The sequence below is a fragment of the Cyprinodon variegatus genome, unplaced genomic scaffold, assembly GCF_000732505.1.
Source record: "Cyprinodon variegatus isolate N-32 unplaced genomic scaffold, C_variegatus-1.0 Scaffold138, whole genome shotgun sequence".
Taxonomy (NCBI): domain Eukaryota; kingdom Metazoa; phylum Chordata; class Actinopteri; order Cyprinodontiformes; family Cyprinodontidae; genus Cyprinodon; species Cyprinodon variegatus.
Genome location: NW_015150591.1, coordinates 567,292 through 582,875, shown reverse-complemented (window position 1 = coordinate 582,875; position 15,584 = coordinate 567,292). Strand labels below are relative to the sequence as shown.

The window sequence follows — 15,584 nt, the reverse complement described above, 5'->3', positions numbered from 1 at the left end:
TATTACATTGTCTGGATGTGGCTGTGTGACACGGAAACTAAAGGAGGACTTTTTTTTTTTAATGCAACTTTACATTTGATGTAAGGTGGCATCAAATGTAATTAAAAAATTTTTTTCTCATTCAAAGAGCTAAAAACTTGGCTTTACATCTATTTGTGTGACGTATTTAGTAATAACTGACAAGCTTTAAATGGGCCTAAAAAAGTTAAACAGCTTTAAATTTGCCTTTTACGATGTTGCAATTGTTGATGTGGGGTTTGATATGAATATCAGGGGCAAACATGCATCATTTATTAGCAATCTGTATCTTATGCAGGCCGGTGTGTGTGTGTGTGCGTGTGTATATGTGTGTATTATGGGGAGGTGTTCCTGTGGTTCTAATTGACGTCAGCACGCCTGTATGTGGCTTCTGTTGACTTCCTGTTGAAGCAGATGGACTGAGTTTTCACTTCCTTCTTCAGAACCGCAGCACATCAGGTGCTCATGAGTTTGACTGCAAGAGATTATGCATAAGTGTGTGTCAGTTTGTGTTAAAGAATGTACCTCATAAAACAACACCGTGTTTTGCAGTTCGACCTATTTCTCTGTGATTATTAGTGTTATCACTGCAGCTTGACCCGTACTTTATTTGTGTCTGCACTTTTTTTCTTGCTTTCACGTGTTATTGAACATGACTGGAAACAGCAATTTAGCCTCAGATGCCCCGACTTAAAGGTCCTTGTATCAGACTATGTTAACGCTCCAAAACTTTAAAAAAAAAATCTATGAATGAACCTTATGGTTAAATTGTCTTCTCAATATTTTTACCATAAACACTGTGTTTTTTGTATCCTCTTAGCTTTATATTGGTGCAAGTGCTCAAGCTTGCACGAGTGCCCCTTCTCCAGAAACCTTAAAAAAAACCGTTTAGTTTAGTTTGCGTTAAACTGTAAATAAACTCTTTGGTTTAGTTTAAAATGTATTCTCTCTGTACGGACTGTAGCTCACATATTTTAGTTTAGTTTTGTAGTCTAACTAGTTTCAGTTTTTTTCATTCTGTTTACAATATATACTTTAAATTAAGTTTATTCTATACTTTGCCTTTCATTCAAAGGTGAAAAAACCTAAACCTTTCGGTATTAGAATATTTAAAATAGTTTCTTTCCTTTATTTTAGCTAAAAAACATTATGCAGGTTTTTTCATTTTTTCAAAGAAATAATTCAGCTCTATAAAATATTGTTTACTATTTTCCTTTGGTTTTACTCCAAATCATAATTTACATCCTAACATACCTTTCCAATTTACAGCTCATATTAATAATAATTCAGGTTTTCTATCTAAGGAAACTGAGCTGATTCCATTAGGTGACTTTGTTGGATTTGCTATTTCTTCAGCATGTACTGTAGAAACAGTAGATATTTGATGGTAAACTTTACTACAATCCCTCATATTGAGCATGCATGCAGCAACAGTGGAGAGGAAAAGTTCCCTTTCAACAGGGAGAATCTTTCAGCAGAACCAGTCTCAGTGTGAGAGACCTTCTGTTAGAGGCCTACTGCAGGTTCAATGAGACAAAATCAGATACACATTATATACATATTATAAATGCTTTCAAAGGTAGAAAAAGGACAGAAACAGTTAAGCAGGTCTGAGCCACTTGTTCAAAGGATGAAAGAGAGTACATACAGTTAATCACAGTAAAAGCTAAGCCCATAGTTATAGTACAGTAGGAAAGGTTTACAAGTTCCCCTTCAGACTGAAAGCAGGCCGAATTGGCCCCATTTTCCAGCACACTTCCAGTTTCCAGCCGCTGGAGCTATCCCCCTCTTTCTGCAACTTTTACAGCAACTCCATCCACTTATTAAAACACAGGGTATTCCAGGTGTACAGTCTAGCAGCTTAGGGTTGCGGCTTCACTGATAACGTCATCGTGGGGCATTAAATTACCCCCAAGGAACTGTCGGTTATCAGCAAAGGCCTTGTCAGGGACCCATCGTTGAAATAGGGGAATTTTTAAACTAAATACTACTGAATGTCTAGGAGAGAAACAGGCCTAAACACTCCAAGAAAGGTCCAACTCTACTGTCTAGAATTGAAGGTGATGATTGCAGTGGTCCAGTTCATGCATTCCACCAGGATGTGCCATGGCCAAGGAGGGCGCTTGGACAGATGAAGCTGCAATACAGGAAAAAAGGAAGAGGGAACATGCAGTTGAAAGTTAGGCTAACAAATAAACCAAAATTTGAGAGAGAAGTAGAATGAAGCAAAATGATGAAAAAGTTGTCCCTATGTCCTCCAGCAGTCCAAGCCTATGACAGCATAACTATAGAGATACAGTAGCTCAGGATACCCTGAGCCACTATAATTATAAGGTTTGTGAAAAAAGAAGGTTTTAAGTCTTGGCTTAGAAGTAGACAGGGTGTCGGCCTCATGAACTAAAAGTGGTTGGTTCCACAGGAGAGGAGCCTTATACTAAAAGATCTGCCTCCCAATCTACTTTTAGAAAATTTTCTTTACCATTTGTAAATCTGCAGATTGAGAATAAAATGCGCTTTTAGAAACACAAGAGACAATCAGATCTTGGACATAAGTTAAAGTTTGGTTATTTCACTTTGGATTCAACAACCAATAATGGAAAGTTAAAATACTAACTTTATATTTATAATTCAGTTAATTTTATGGTATATTAAATAAAGTAGCCTTTTCTTTTTTATTTAACACTATCTTTTATCTGTCGCTTAGACACCCCACGACACATAAACTTCCTATCTGCTTAAAGTCATTCAGTTTTTCAGATCTCAGACCACATCCTAACTGCAGTGAACCAGCATAAAACACAAACAACTTAACCAAACATTCNCTGTGTGACACGGAAACTAAAGGAGGACTTTTTTTTTTTAATGCAACTTTACATTTGATGTAAGGTGGCATCAAATGTAATTAAAAAATTTTTTTTTTTAGAACTACATTTGTTAAATTTAAACAGTTAATTGATTAGATTAAATTTGTGCTCAAACTGTTTGACTTGCTCCACTACCTGATTTTATCTTTTTTTATCTTTACATTTTCCTTATTTCTTACTGTTTGATTCATGTAAAGCTCTTTAAATTGTCTTCATACTGATTTGCGATATATAAATAAATTAGCCTTGCTTTGCTCTAAAGTATTTATTACTTGGTAATCGATAATTAAACTGATAAATAGATTAAATACTTTATTACTGATGGGACTGTTGGGAGCCTGTGTTACCTGCAAATAACTAAACTTCATTGCCGTAAAGATATGTTATCAGGGTTACTGTTGGTATTTAATGCCTCACTTTCTAAATCTATCTTGATATACTTTGTTTATTCCATCAGATCATTTCTCTTACTGTTTTTCTCCCTCTGCAGACATGGTGATGACCTGATTGTGACTCCATTTGCTCAGGTAAACACCTCATTTTCTGCTCTCTGGAATCTTTTTATCTCTAACCCTATCGGTGAATAATAACATGGTTACTGAACCATGATCTACAGCCAGATAAAATAATCATTTTGGGGCTGTGCGATGCATAAATACGACTGCTAAGCTAACATGCGTAAAGGATACCACTGATCACCTCTTTCACTTCCTTTGTAGGTTTTGGCCAGCCTTCGAAGTGTTAGGAATAACTTCACGGTTCTGACTAATGTCCAGTGTGCCTCAAGCAAGTGAGTACCACAAAAACCAAGATTCTTCTCTTCATGTGGCCTTTTTGGTTTTTATTTCGGTTTTGAGAATACATTGGCAATTACTAATAACATTACAAATATTGCCTTTAGCAAGAGCTGTCTGAAATGGAGTCCAGTATTAATACATTTTTATTATCCTTCATAAACATGCAGAGAAATGTAAGTATTTAAAAATAATTGTTGTATTATTTTATAAACCAGAGCAAAGGGAAATTGGAAACCCAGTTGTAGTTCCCTCCCTTTTCCACATGGTGTCAGCATTGAGCTATATATTGCTGTGTGACATCATGCCTGTTTTCACCACTCAGATTAGATGCTAACTACTGCAAAAGTCAAACCAACAGCATCCACCATTCAGACAAATAAAGGCAAACATTTAAATCATCAGCAAAGACTTTTAATGTCTCATTTTTGCACAGTAAAAGGTCCTTTTCCCCCAAAGTTTCTTGAGATGGTAGTGATAGAAAATCAGCTGCTCTATATTAATTTTTATTGACAAAAAAAACAAAGAGGAAAAACAACATTAACAGATCCATATCTTCATAAAACATGTATATGAGCATGTTGTATTTTATTACCTTAATGGTTTATCGTTTATGTTCGTTAGGTTTTATTTCTAAAGAAGCCAAGAGCAGTGTGCTATAGCAAAGGCTGGATTTAGAGCTGCTGAGAAGTTCAGACTACCTGAAGGTTGTCTGACCTACATACAGCTCTGACTCTCCTGCATAGGCGGCAGTGAATAGTGAGACTTAAGGGTGTGTGGACAGACATTTGCAAATATGTTAATATGCACACTCAGTATATTTATTGAACTGTTCAGTTGTGATTATAATAGACATGCATGGTCACTTTTCTTTAAATGTATTTTCCCTACTTGTTATTCAAGTGGATTATTATCTATGTTTATAAGCAGCTATTTTACCAACACTCACACCCTTGTCACTTTATTCCAGGCTTTTTTTTTTTTAACTAATTCTGCTATAATCCTGCAGAATTTTCCCCTGAATGTGAAAATCAACTAGAACATGTTTAAAAATCTAAATATCAGAATGGTTCATATAGCAAAGGGTTCGGTCCAAAGAGCAACCAACTTCAAAATATAGCGTACATTAAGCTTTTTTTCTTCTACGCCTTTATTTACATTCTCTTCATATTTCCTCTTTTGATTGTACTGCTTTTGTTTTCAAGTAATTCAAAATCTTATGAAAACTACTTGAACCAAACAATCATCTTGAAAAGATTTCAAACTGTTAACGAGAAAAAAAACTTTGACAAGGACATATACAGTTCAGTAAATTCTAAAAATTTCTTTCTGATCTCACAAAAAAAAAATGTTGTCTTTAAATTTGAAATGCTGTCTTGCTTCTTAAAAGTCAAGTAATAATCCTTGCATACGTCTGCTGAATGTGTGCAAGAACACAGGACAGGATGGACCTGATATCACTCTCCCCTGCTTTAGCATCGTAGTCATTTAGAAAATAATATTTACATTTCTTAACCCTTCAATAATTCATGGCCCTCAGTAGATATTTTTACTGTATTGTTTTTTTTTTTTATGTAACTGATGCTTACGCAGCTAAGCTAAATAGTCAATGGCAGATGCTCTGTCTGATTAAATACAATCATATGTATAAGTTAGGGATTATGAAAACAGGGTATGAAGAAATGGATATATGCATGGAAATCATAGAGTATCAGACCTTTCCTGATGGGGTTCGGGTGAAAATTTTATAGTTTACTGTAGATGCAAATGGAATCTTTACACAAGATGCATGAATTTTCTATTTAAAAATATCTAAGCAATTAGAACGTACTGTAAAGTGTCTGAATTAGAGCTTACAGAAAACTAACGGTACATCTTTTATAGCCGGCTTAACGGATGACAATACTAGAAAAACTTGAAGCATGGCTCTATTAGAAATATCTGCTTCGTCATACTGTTTTTAAGCACTCTATGAAATCAACATCATAAAATCAATTATTTTAATATATACGGCTATATTTCTCATTATTTATGATTATTATTATTATTAAAGACAGAGGTTTGCTCAAAGATTATAATGATAATTTATTTTCTAAAATTAATTCCTAAAAATCAATTTATATAACTAAAGATCCATTTAAAAAAATGCTTGTTCTAGTGTCCCTATAGTAGTTGTGAACTACTATTATTTTATTAATTTCATGTGGAATGTTGTTATCTTACTACTATCTTTCATAATTACACAGCCATGGAATTCAGCTAACAGATAAACAACCTGTTATATAATACCAGCAATCCAATTTGAGATCAGACCTAATTAGATCAGATCGAAAATAATCGATTCTAAAAAATGAGAATCTGAATCTAATTGATTCTTAATTTGAGTTCCTATCCAGCCTTACTGTACTTTTGACAAGCTAATGACCAGGATATTTCTTAAACTTATCAGCCTAACTGACTTGACTCTTTATCAAAATGATGACGTCCATTTGAAATGAAAAATAAAAATGTATGTCTAGATAAATCATAAAATGTGTGTTTTATTACATCAAATTTCTTTCTCCAAATTGTGTTTAACCAGGAGGTCTCCAGCTGCAACAGCTCAGCCTCCCATCACCAGAGTTTGTCTGCCAGGTAAGAAATGTCTGGCTTCTTTTAAGGGTTTACTAATCTGGTTTGCATCCATCTTGGATGATCTTCCACAAATTAGTTCTTCTAGTTAGAGTCCAAACATCCCTCACTCCTTCCTTCATCTTGTTTTTCTTTTTTTTTATCTTGAACTCGCCTACGTGCCGACTTTCACTTTTAGCCATCTGTCTGCAGTCCCTACACTGTGGTCTAGACTGGTTTGTCATCAAACTCATTAACATTGTTCAAAGATTATTTTTTTTTACTTACTGCAGAAATTAAAAAAAAAATAAAAAGCCTTTGCACATGCAATCTGCCATGCACACAGCTGGGTGTGTTACGGCAATCCGCTCTAAGATAACAGAAAAACTCCCTGTTCGTCTTTCATCACGTTTTACTTCAAGCAATTGTGTAAAAGTTTACACTCTGTGGTGTGTGCACTTGTACGTCTTAATTAGTGAGGCATGTGAGAGTATATTCAAGCACAAATGACTTTCTGATCACTATAACGTCGTATTGGTGTTTGTGGAAAACACATTTTTTAAAAAATCCCTACTTTTTTTTGTCTGTCTTTGCCTAAAGCCATTCTGATCAAAGCAAGCACATATATTGCAGATTTTTTCTTTTATAATCAAATCAAGTTATTATTTTCAACCCTTAATGCATTCTCCATACCTCCAATTTCGGCATTAAAGTAGATTATATAACTTGCCACCTCTGGTATAACACAATTAGTTAACATTAGGCCTTTATTGTATTTTTATGCAAAGAAAAATGAATCACATTCTCCGATGTGATGCTGAAATGAAAATAAAAACATGACCTTTGACTTATCTCCAAAGTAGCTAAGAAATTTGGGTTTCTGTTACTGTTTAGGTTGTGTTTCTGCTTAAAATTGAATGACGACAATAAGTCTGACATTTCCATCCAACATCGAAGTGAGTGGGATGCAGTTACTGTTGGTATTACTAAAGGGTGTGACTAGTTTCAGTTTGATTTAGTTAGTTGCTCATCAATAAAGGTTTACAGAGCATTTAAACTATTAGATGACTATCATCTAAATTTCTTGAGAAGAGCCTGACTGCAACCATGTCTGTACATCGTTTGGTTTGTTAACAATTTACAGAAAACTTATTTTATAACCAAAAATACTGATAATGATTGAATATTACAGCTGATCTCAGAGATTACGTCCTTACAGCAAGCAGAAAAAAAAAATTCTGAAAATTGTCTTCACTCATCAAGATGGCAGTTTTTTTTTTTTTATAAAGAAATACTTCAATTCAATTCAATTCAGTTTATTTATATAGCGCCAAATTCACAACACGTCATCTCAAGGCACTTTATAGTTCAACCAGATCATACAGTCAGATTGATACAAAGTTTTCTATCTAAGGAAAACCAGTTGATTGCATTGACTCATTGACTCAAATACAATCCCTCACACTAAGCATGCTTGTAGCGACAGTGGAGAGGAAAAACTTCACCAATGCTTTTTATTTATATAAATACTTAAGGTCGTGGAGATATCATATTTAAATGTCAAATCATTCTGGTTTAAACATGTATATAAATCTATTCTTTATTATTCTTTATTCTATATTGTCCCAAAAGTTAGGAAATTTCTATTTAAAAAAAATCCTGTTTAAAATCTGTGTTTTCTTTTTTCGTTATCTTCTGCAGGCCAGTTAGTTATACGTCAGCCTGAACACCTAAATTCGGCCAATCATATATCAACGGTCATCTGTCAATCAAATATTTTCAGTCATAGCATCTTGATTCATATGTCGCAGCTAATATACGCAACGATTGAAAGCTAACAGAACTGGCAGCGTTGCGAGGCAAGGGCTCAAACATGGACGGCTGGAAGCCTTCTACACCAAACCAAGCTTCTGCCGCCCTGGCGTCCTCTTCCACAACATCTTCGTCCCCGCTTTCCTCCTCTACATAAAAAATGTATGATGGAGGAGACTCTTTCACGACCTCCGACACTAAACTCTCCTCCTCTTGCATGTTTCTGCTGTCCATAGCGTTCCTTGACAGTCTCGTTTCTAAGTCCTACTTGGAATTTCCCATTGGGAACCTACTAGCACTAAGTTGCTAAGTGGCAATTAAACTTGCTTACGAACCTTCTGCCACAACAATCCCGCCCCCTTGATAAACAACCAATCACATTCGCTTTATTCACTCGTGTTAAGTCGTGCACCACTCAGGAGAATTCGGAAATGCAACCTTTGGAACAGTCGTTTCCCTACAACTTTAACCATCTAACATTATGAGCTACAAAGGAAATTTTCATTTTTTTTAAGAAGAAGATAAAAAAAAAAAAAAACTTCATAAGATAAGTAACTGTTGACACACACATCGGTGTCTCTGGTCGCTTCAGGCCCTGAGCTTTAACGTTTTGTACCTTGAGGTCAGGACATGTAAAAAAAAAAAAGCAAGAACAGTAGACTTGTTGATTTGTAGAGAACTAGATGATACACAGTGAAACTGAAAACGGGGAGCATTTTAATCAGCAAACGACATGTTTTCAAACAAAAACCCCAATTAGGTCAATTAAGACAAAAAAGTAAGTGAAACGGCTGCAATGGGAGTTAGTTCTGTTATTATGTTCTCACCCTCATGCATTTTTCTCTTTTTAGGTATAATTTCAGTAAACTGGGTCAAAAAAATTTTAAACATTTTTTTTCTCATTCAAAGAGCTAAAAACTTGGCTTTACATCTATTTGTGTGACGTATTTAGTAATAACTGACAAGCTTTAAATGGGCCTAAAAAAGTTAAACAGCTTTAAATTTGCCTTTTACGATGTTGCAATTGTTGATGTGGGGTTTGATATGAATATCAGGGGCAAACATGCATCATTTATTAGCAATCTGTATCTTATGCAGGCCGGTGTGTGTGTGTGTGCGTGTGTATATGTGTGTATTATGGGGAGGTGTTCCTGTGGTTCTAATTGACGTCAGCACGCCTGTATGTGGCTTCTGTTGACTTCCTGTTGAAGCAGATGGACTGAGTTTTCACTTCCTTCTTCAGAACCGCAGCACATCAGGTGCTCATGAGTTTGACTGCAAGAGATTATGCATAAGTGTGTGTCAGTTTGTGTTAAAGAATGTACCTCATAAAACAACACCGTGTTTTGCAGTTCGACCTATTTCTCTGTGATTATTAGTGTTATCACTGCAGCTTGACCCGTACTTTATTTGTGTCTGCACTTTTTTTCTTGCTTTCACGTGTTATTGAACATGACTGGAAACAGCAATTTAGCCTCAGATGCCCCGACTTAAAGGTCCTTGTATCAGACTATGTTAACGCTCCAAAACTTTAAAAAAAAAATCTATGAATGAACCTTATGGTTAAATTGTCTTCTCAATATTTTTACCATAAACACTGTGTTTTTTGTATCCTCTTAGCTTTATATTGGTGCAAGTGCTCAAGCTTGCACGAGTGCCCCTTCTCCAGAAACCTTAAAAAAAACCGTTTAGTTTAGTTTGCGTTAAACTGTAAATAAACTCTTTGGTTTAGTTTAAAATGTATTCTCTCTGTACGGACTGTAGCTCACATATTTTAGTTTAGTTTTGTAGTCTAACTAGTTTCAGTTTTTTTCATTCTGTTTACAATATATACTTTAAATTAAGTTTATTCTATACTTTGCCTTTCATTCAAAGGTGAAAAAACCTAAACCTTTCGGTATTAGAATATTTAAAATAGTTTCTTTCCTTTATTTTAGCTAAAAAACATTATGCAGGTTTTTTCATTTTTTCAAAGAAATAATTCAGCTCTATAAAATATTGTTTACTATTTTCCTTTGGTTTTACTCCAAATCATAATTTACATCCTAACATACCTTTCCAATTTACAGCTCATATTAATAATAATTCAGGTTTTCTATCTAAGGAAACTGAGCTGATTCCATTAGGTGACTTTGTTGGATTTGCTATTTCTTCAGCATGTACTGTAGAAACAGTAGATATTTGATGGTAAACTTTACTACAATCCCTCATATTGAGCATGCATGCAGCAACAGTGGAGAGGAAAAGTTCCCTTTCAACAGGGAGAATCTTTCAGCAGAACCAGTCTCAGTGTGAGAGACCTTCTGTTAGAGGCCTACTGCAGGTTCAATGAGACAAAATCAGATACACATTATATACATATTATAAATGCTTTCAAAGGTAGAAAAAGGACAGAAACAGTTAAGCAGGTCTGAGCCACTTGTTCAAAGGATGAAAGAGAGTACATACAGTTAATCACAGTAAAAGCTAAGCCCATAGTTATAGTACAGTAGGAAAGGTTTACAAGTTCCCCTTCAGACTGAAAGCAGGCCGAATTGGCCCCATTTTCCAGCACACTTCCAGTTTCCAGCCGCTGGAGCTATCCCCCTCTTTCTGCAACTTTTACAGCAACTCCATCCACTTATTAAAACACAGGGTATTCCAGGTGTACAGTCTAGCAGCTTAGGGTTGCGGCTTCACTGATAACGTCATCGTGGGGCATTAAATTACCCCCAAGGAACTGTCGGTTATCAGCAAAGGCCTTGTCAGGGACCCATCGTTGAAATAGGGGAATTTTTAAACTAAATACTACTGAATGTCTAGGAGAGAAACAGGCCTAAACACTCCAAGAAAGGTCCAACTCTACTGTCTAGAATTGAAGGTGATGATTGCAGTGGTCCAGTTCATGCATTCCACCAGGATGTGCCATGGCCAAGGAGGGCGCTTGGACAGATGAAGCTGCAATACAGGAAAAAAGGAAGAGGGAACATGCAGTTGAAAGTTAGGCTAACAAATAAACCAAAATTTGAGAGAGAAGTAGAATGAAGCAAAATGATGAAAAAGTTGTCCCTATGTCCTCCAGCAGTCCAAGCCTATGACAGCATAACTATAGAGATACAGTAGCTCAGGATACCCTGAGCCACTATAATTATAAGGTTTGTGAAAAAAGAAGGTTTTAAGTCTTGGCTTAGAAGTAGACAGGGTGTCGGCCTCATGAACTAAAAGTGGTTGGTTCCACAGGAGAGGAGCCTTATACTAAAAGATCTGCCTCCCAATCTACTTTTAGAAAATTTTCTTTACCATTTGTAAATCTGCAGATTGAGAATAAAATGCGCTTTTAGAAACACAAGAGACAATCAGATCTTGGACATAAGTTAAAGTTTGGTTATTTCACTTTGGATTCAACAACCAATAATGGAAAGTTAAAATACTAACTTTATATTTATAATTCAGTTAATTTTATGGTATATTAAATAAAGTAGCCTTTTCTTTTTTATTTAACACTATCTTTTATCTGTCGCTTAGACACCCCACGACACATAAACTTCCTATCTGCTTAAAGTCATTCAGTTTTTCAGATCTCAGACCACATCCTAACTGCAGTGAACCAGCATAAAACACAAACAACTTAACCAAACATTCGATGTTCACAGCTTCCCCCCCCAGCTCTTCCCCCTAAACCTCCATCCCCCCCTTCTCTCTGCATCTGCACTCCCTGCCCTTACGTATATTGCCTGTTTTTTTCTTTCTTTTTCATTCATTTGTTTGTTTTCTTATTCTCCATTGCGGGAGGTGCTAGGTCAGGAAATATGAGCCAGGAAGAGAATATCAGATTGTTCCTGTTTTGCTGTCTCTCAGCTGTTGTAGCTTGAAGGAAGCCAAGGGAAACGGCGCAAAGACAAGTTGTGTATGTGTCAGCGCACCGGGGGAAAAATAGGATGCAGAAAGACAAAGACCTATTGTCTGTCCCACCACACTGCACAAATATGCACGGACTGACAAAGTGATATAAACACAAAATATCTCTCACAAGTATCTGCAGTACAGCACACTGAAAAGTATGCAGGTGAAATCGTTTGTCCTGCTTTCAGTGTGCAAATTGAAGATTTTTTAATACAACTCAGAAGAAAAGATGAAATCAAATGGTTGAAAGACAAGAACTTACTTACATACTACTTACTTGGAGAGTAATGTGGCTTCACATTTAAAAAATATCAGAAAACCCAAATTAACAGGTCCTTATGGATGTGAGAATTAATTTTACCCGTTCACCACTCTCCAAATATATTGCCACAATAAAGATTTTTGTTGATCCATTTTCTCCAATTTAATCCCCGTCAGGGTGGCGGTGGGGCTGGTGCCTATCACTGGCAGTCTACGGGCGAGAGGCGGGGTACACCCTGCATAGGTCGCCAGTCTGTCGCAGCGCAACATAGAGACACACAAAGATACACAACCCTGATCACACACTCACACCTAAGGAGAATTTAGAGAAACCCTAAAAGTCACATTTTTGAACTGGAAGCCGGAGCACCCGGAGAGAACCCATGCATGCTCAGGGAGAACATGTAAACTCAATGCAGAAATACCCTGGAGATGGGGATGAATAAATGCAGCATGGCGACAGCCAATCTTTATAGAAGGCTGTAATCAACAGGCAAAAAAGGCTGCCCTATGTTTTATATTTCTTTTTTTTTTACATTTAAATTTAGTATTTTCCTAATTTTTTTTCTTTATGCTTAGAGAAAGGCTAGATATGTAGAGTTCTTTAGAAATATAATTTAACTCAGAACACCATCTTTCTTCTACAGTTGATCTCAAACTACCTCAAGGAAATTGCACATGCAGTTTATTTGTAATCTTCGAAGATCTGGCCCCTAATCCTTACGGTTTTCTAGATAAATCAAATCTTGATTACAAAAGAAATGTTTGCCTTATTTAACATAATTTCTGTGGTGCTGGTTGCGTATGCTAACCAGTAAAAATGTGCCTGGCATCAGTTCAAACCCAGAAGAACAGTCTATCATAATCTTCAACACATAAGATTTCTATTAAGTTCACTAAGAGTGGAAATACCCAGAGATTGCTTTGTTTTCCAGTACATTGTGTGCCAACATTTTACAATAAAAGCTCAGAGCATGCTGTTCTTACAAATGTTGTCAGACAACATGTTAAGAACCTTATCAGTGAGCATTTTTTGTCAGTTCTGGCCACCAGCAGTGGTGTACTGGTATGCTGGACAGGAAAAATGCAGCACTTTTTTCTACAAAGGTAGAAATGTCTGACCGACGTCACACATTTGTTAAAAAACATCTTCATAATTTAATTTATATCATTTTTTTCCCTGAGCATCACAGTTTTTTTGAAAGTAGCTGATTGATAAATGAAGATGATGATGATATATATTATTCCCATCATTCTCTCAAAGTCATAAACGGATTAGTAAGGTCTGCTCGCACGCATGCTGAAAATTTCCACATCACAGAACCATCACCAGTCCCATAGCAGCTGTTTGGTTGTCACGGCAACTGCAGGCAGGAAATATTCCCTCCATTCTTGCAGCATTTATCTGTGAGAATCCCACCAAGGTATGACCCGACTTCCTGGCCATGTTGATCAGTGTGATGAAATGCAGTCAACCAGGATATATGTGATGTAAAGAGCTGTTGAACTCACCGGACTTTAGTCATATCCACATTCTATGAGCTTGTTTGTCAGTCTAGGTGTGTTTTTGTGCGCACATTTAACTGTCTGCTAATGTGGAAAAGGGGTCAAAGAGTTGGTTTTTTAATTCCATTGTCTCCCTCCATTGTGTAGGTGTTTTCATCGGCGGCCAGCTGGCCCTAATGGCATCTTCCCAAAAGGAAGCCGTCCTTGTTGTTTTGTCATCTGGCTACGATAAATATGATTCACTTTATCATTGAAGGTGTTTTATCCATTGATATGTTTGTTTCGATAAGAGGTCAAGGAATTGCAATTAAATATTTTGTCTGCTTTTTTTAAAAATCTCAGAGTATAAAATGGAAAACATTTTTCATCGAAATAAAAGCGTTTATAGCTTCAAACACAGGGACATCTTACTCTTCTATTGGAAGCACAAGCTTTATTGAACCAAAATTATATATAATGTTATATAAAATGTAGCTCAAAATCTGAGCAGGCATAACAGCAGATTAAACTAATTCTGTTTGATCATTCATTGATATTGTTTCACTGTAAAAAACAGTTATATTTAATGTGATTCATTTTCTATTTCACTAAATATTTTTTAATAAGCTAGAAATCAAAGAAATTGAATTTTTCTACTCTAGCTGGTGCTTTCCTTTTCACCTTGCCATAAAACCAGCTTTGTTTGTTCTGAAACCTATAGGTGTAAATTAAAACTATTTTTCTTTTACAATGAAATATTTTAAATTATTTTATCCAAGAATAGATACTTCCAACCTCTAAAGGCCTATGCCTGAGAACATTAGTGGATAAACTCCATAATTAGGCTCAAGGAACACAGCAAACATGTCAGAGATCAAATCTGAATAAGTCTAAAGCAGGTTTAGGTCATAAAATCTAAAAAAAAGAATAAAAAAATCAGGATGTTCCTCTTAAAGATGAAAATGAGGCTAAAGGCATTTGATCTAATTCATCTACTTGCGGGATGTAAAAGACAAGACAAACATGTGTTACAGTAAAACAAAACTAATTGTCTCAGAAAACTAACAATACACATCAGCCTAAATAGAGCATATCCATAAAAAAAAAACATGGAGGTAGCTGCATAATGTTGTGGGATGGCATTCGTTCATCCAGGATAGGGAAGCTGGCAGAGTTTGGGATGATGAATGGAGCTAAATAGCAGGAAACTAACAAAGAAAACAATAAAGCTGGTAACAGATTTAAGACTGGGATAGAGACAAAGCTGCTAGACCTTCAGTGGAATTGTTTAGGTGTGTAGATTTTTATTAATTAAAAAAAGTAAACCTACATATTCTGTCCCATTTAACTAATTATGTAATTGTAGTATATTATGTACATAATTACTGGGTTTCTATAATATATGGAATAGTTTGATAATGACTACTGTTACAGGAAAAAGTGGATTTTTTGTGGTTGCAAAGTGCATGGTTTCATGTTTTGCTAATGAATGGAGCATTCTTAAAGCAACACTGTGTAAGCTTTAGCCAATAGGGGCACTCAGTCTGTGTTTTCAATCTGATAGGAGACTCCTTTGGACCAGCAGATTGAGAAATGGTGGAGTTACTGGGAAAGATAAGACCACATTCATCAGAGAAACAAATATGTCTGATCAGGTAAAGGTCAGATCTGCTTTGTTTCCCAACATCAGCTTATTGCTCCGTTAGCTATGGTGTTTAAAGGGGAATTTTTTTTTTTTTTTTTTACATTGGGCCCTTGATTTTACATTATTACATCATGTTCTACTCACCCATATGAGTTTTGTGTCATTTGGAGCCGTTCTGAAGATATTCCTTTAGGTTATAGGGTAAATGGTAAA

General features: G+C 35.8%; 1 protein-coding gene across 3 annotated transcripts in view; it reads left to right on the top strand.

Annotated features, from left to right (window-relative positions):
• LOC107085960 (cAMP-specific 3',5'-cyclic phosphodiesterase 4B-like) overlaps window positions 1-15,584 on the top strand; it is a 191,213-nt gene that overhangs the window by 104,922 nt on the left and 70,707 nt on the right. For all 3 annotated transcript variants that reach the window (XM_015376656.1, XM_015376658.1, XM_015376657.1), the window contains exons 4-6: window positions 3,373-3,409; window positions 3,602-3,672; window positions 6,258-6,310. In XM_015376656.1, coding sequence (XP_015232142.1) covers window positions 3,373-3,409; window positions 3,602-3,672; window positions 6,258-6,310 — 161 coding nt within the window. The remainder of the gene's footprint in view (window positions 1-3,372; window positions 3,410-3,601; window positions 3,673-6,257; window positions 6,311-15,584) is intronic.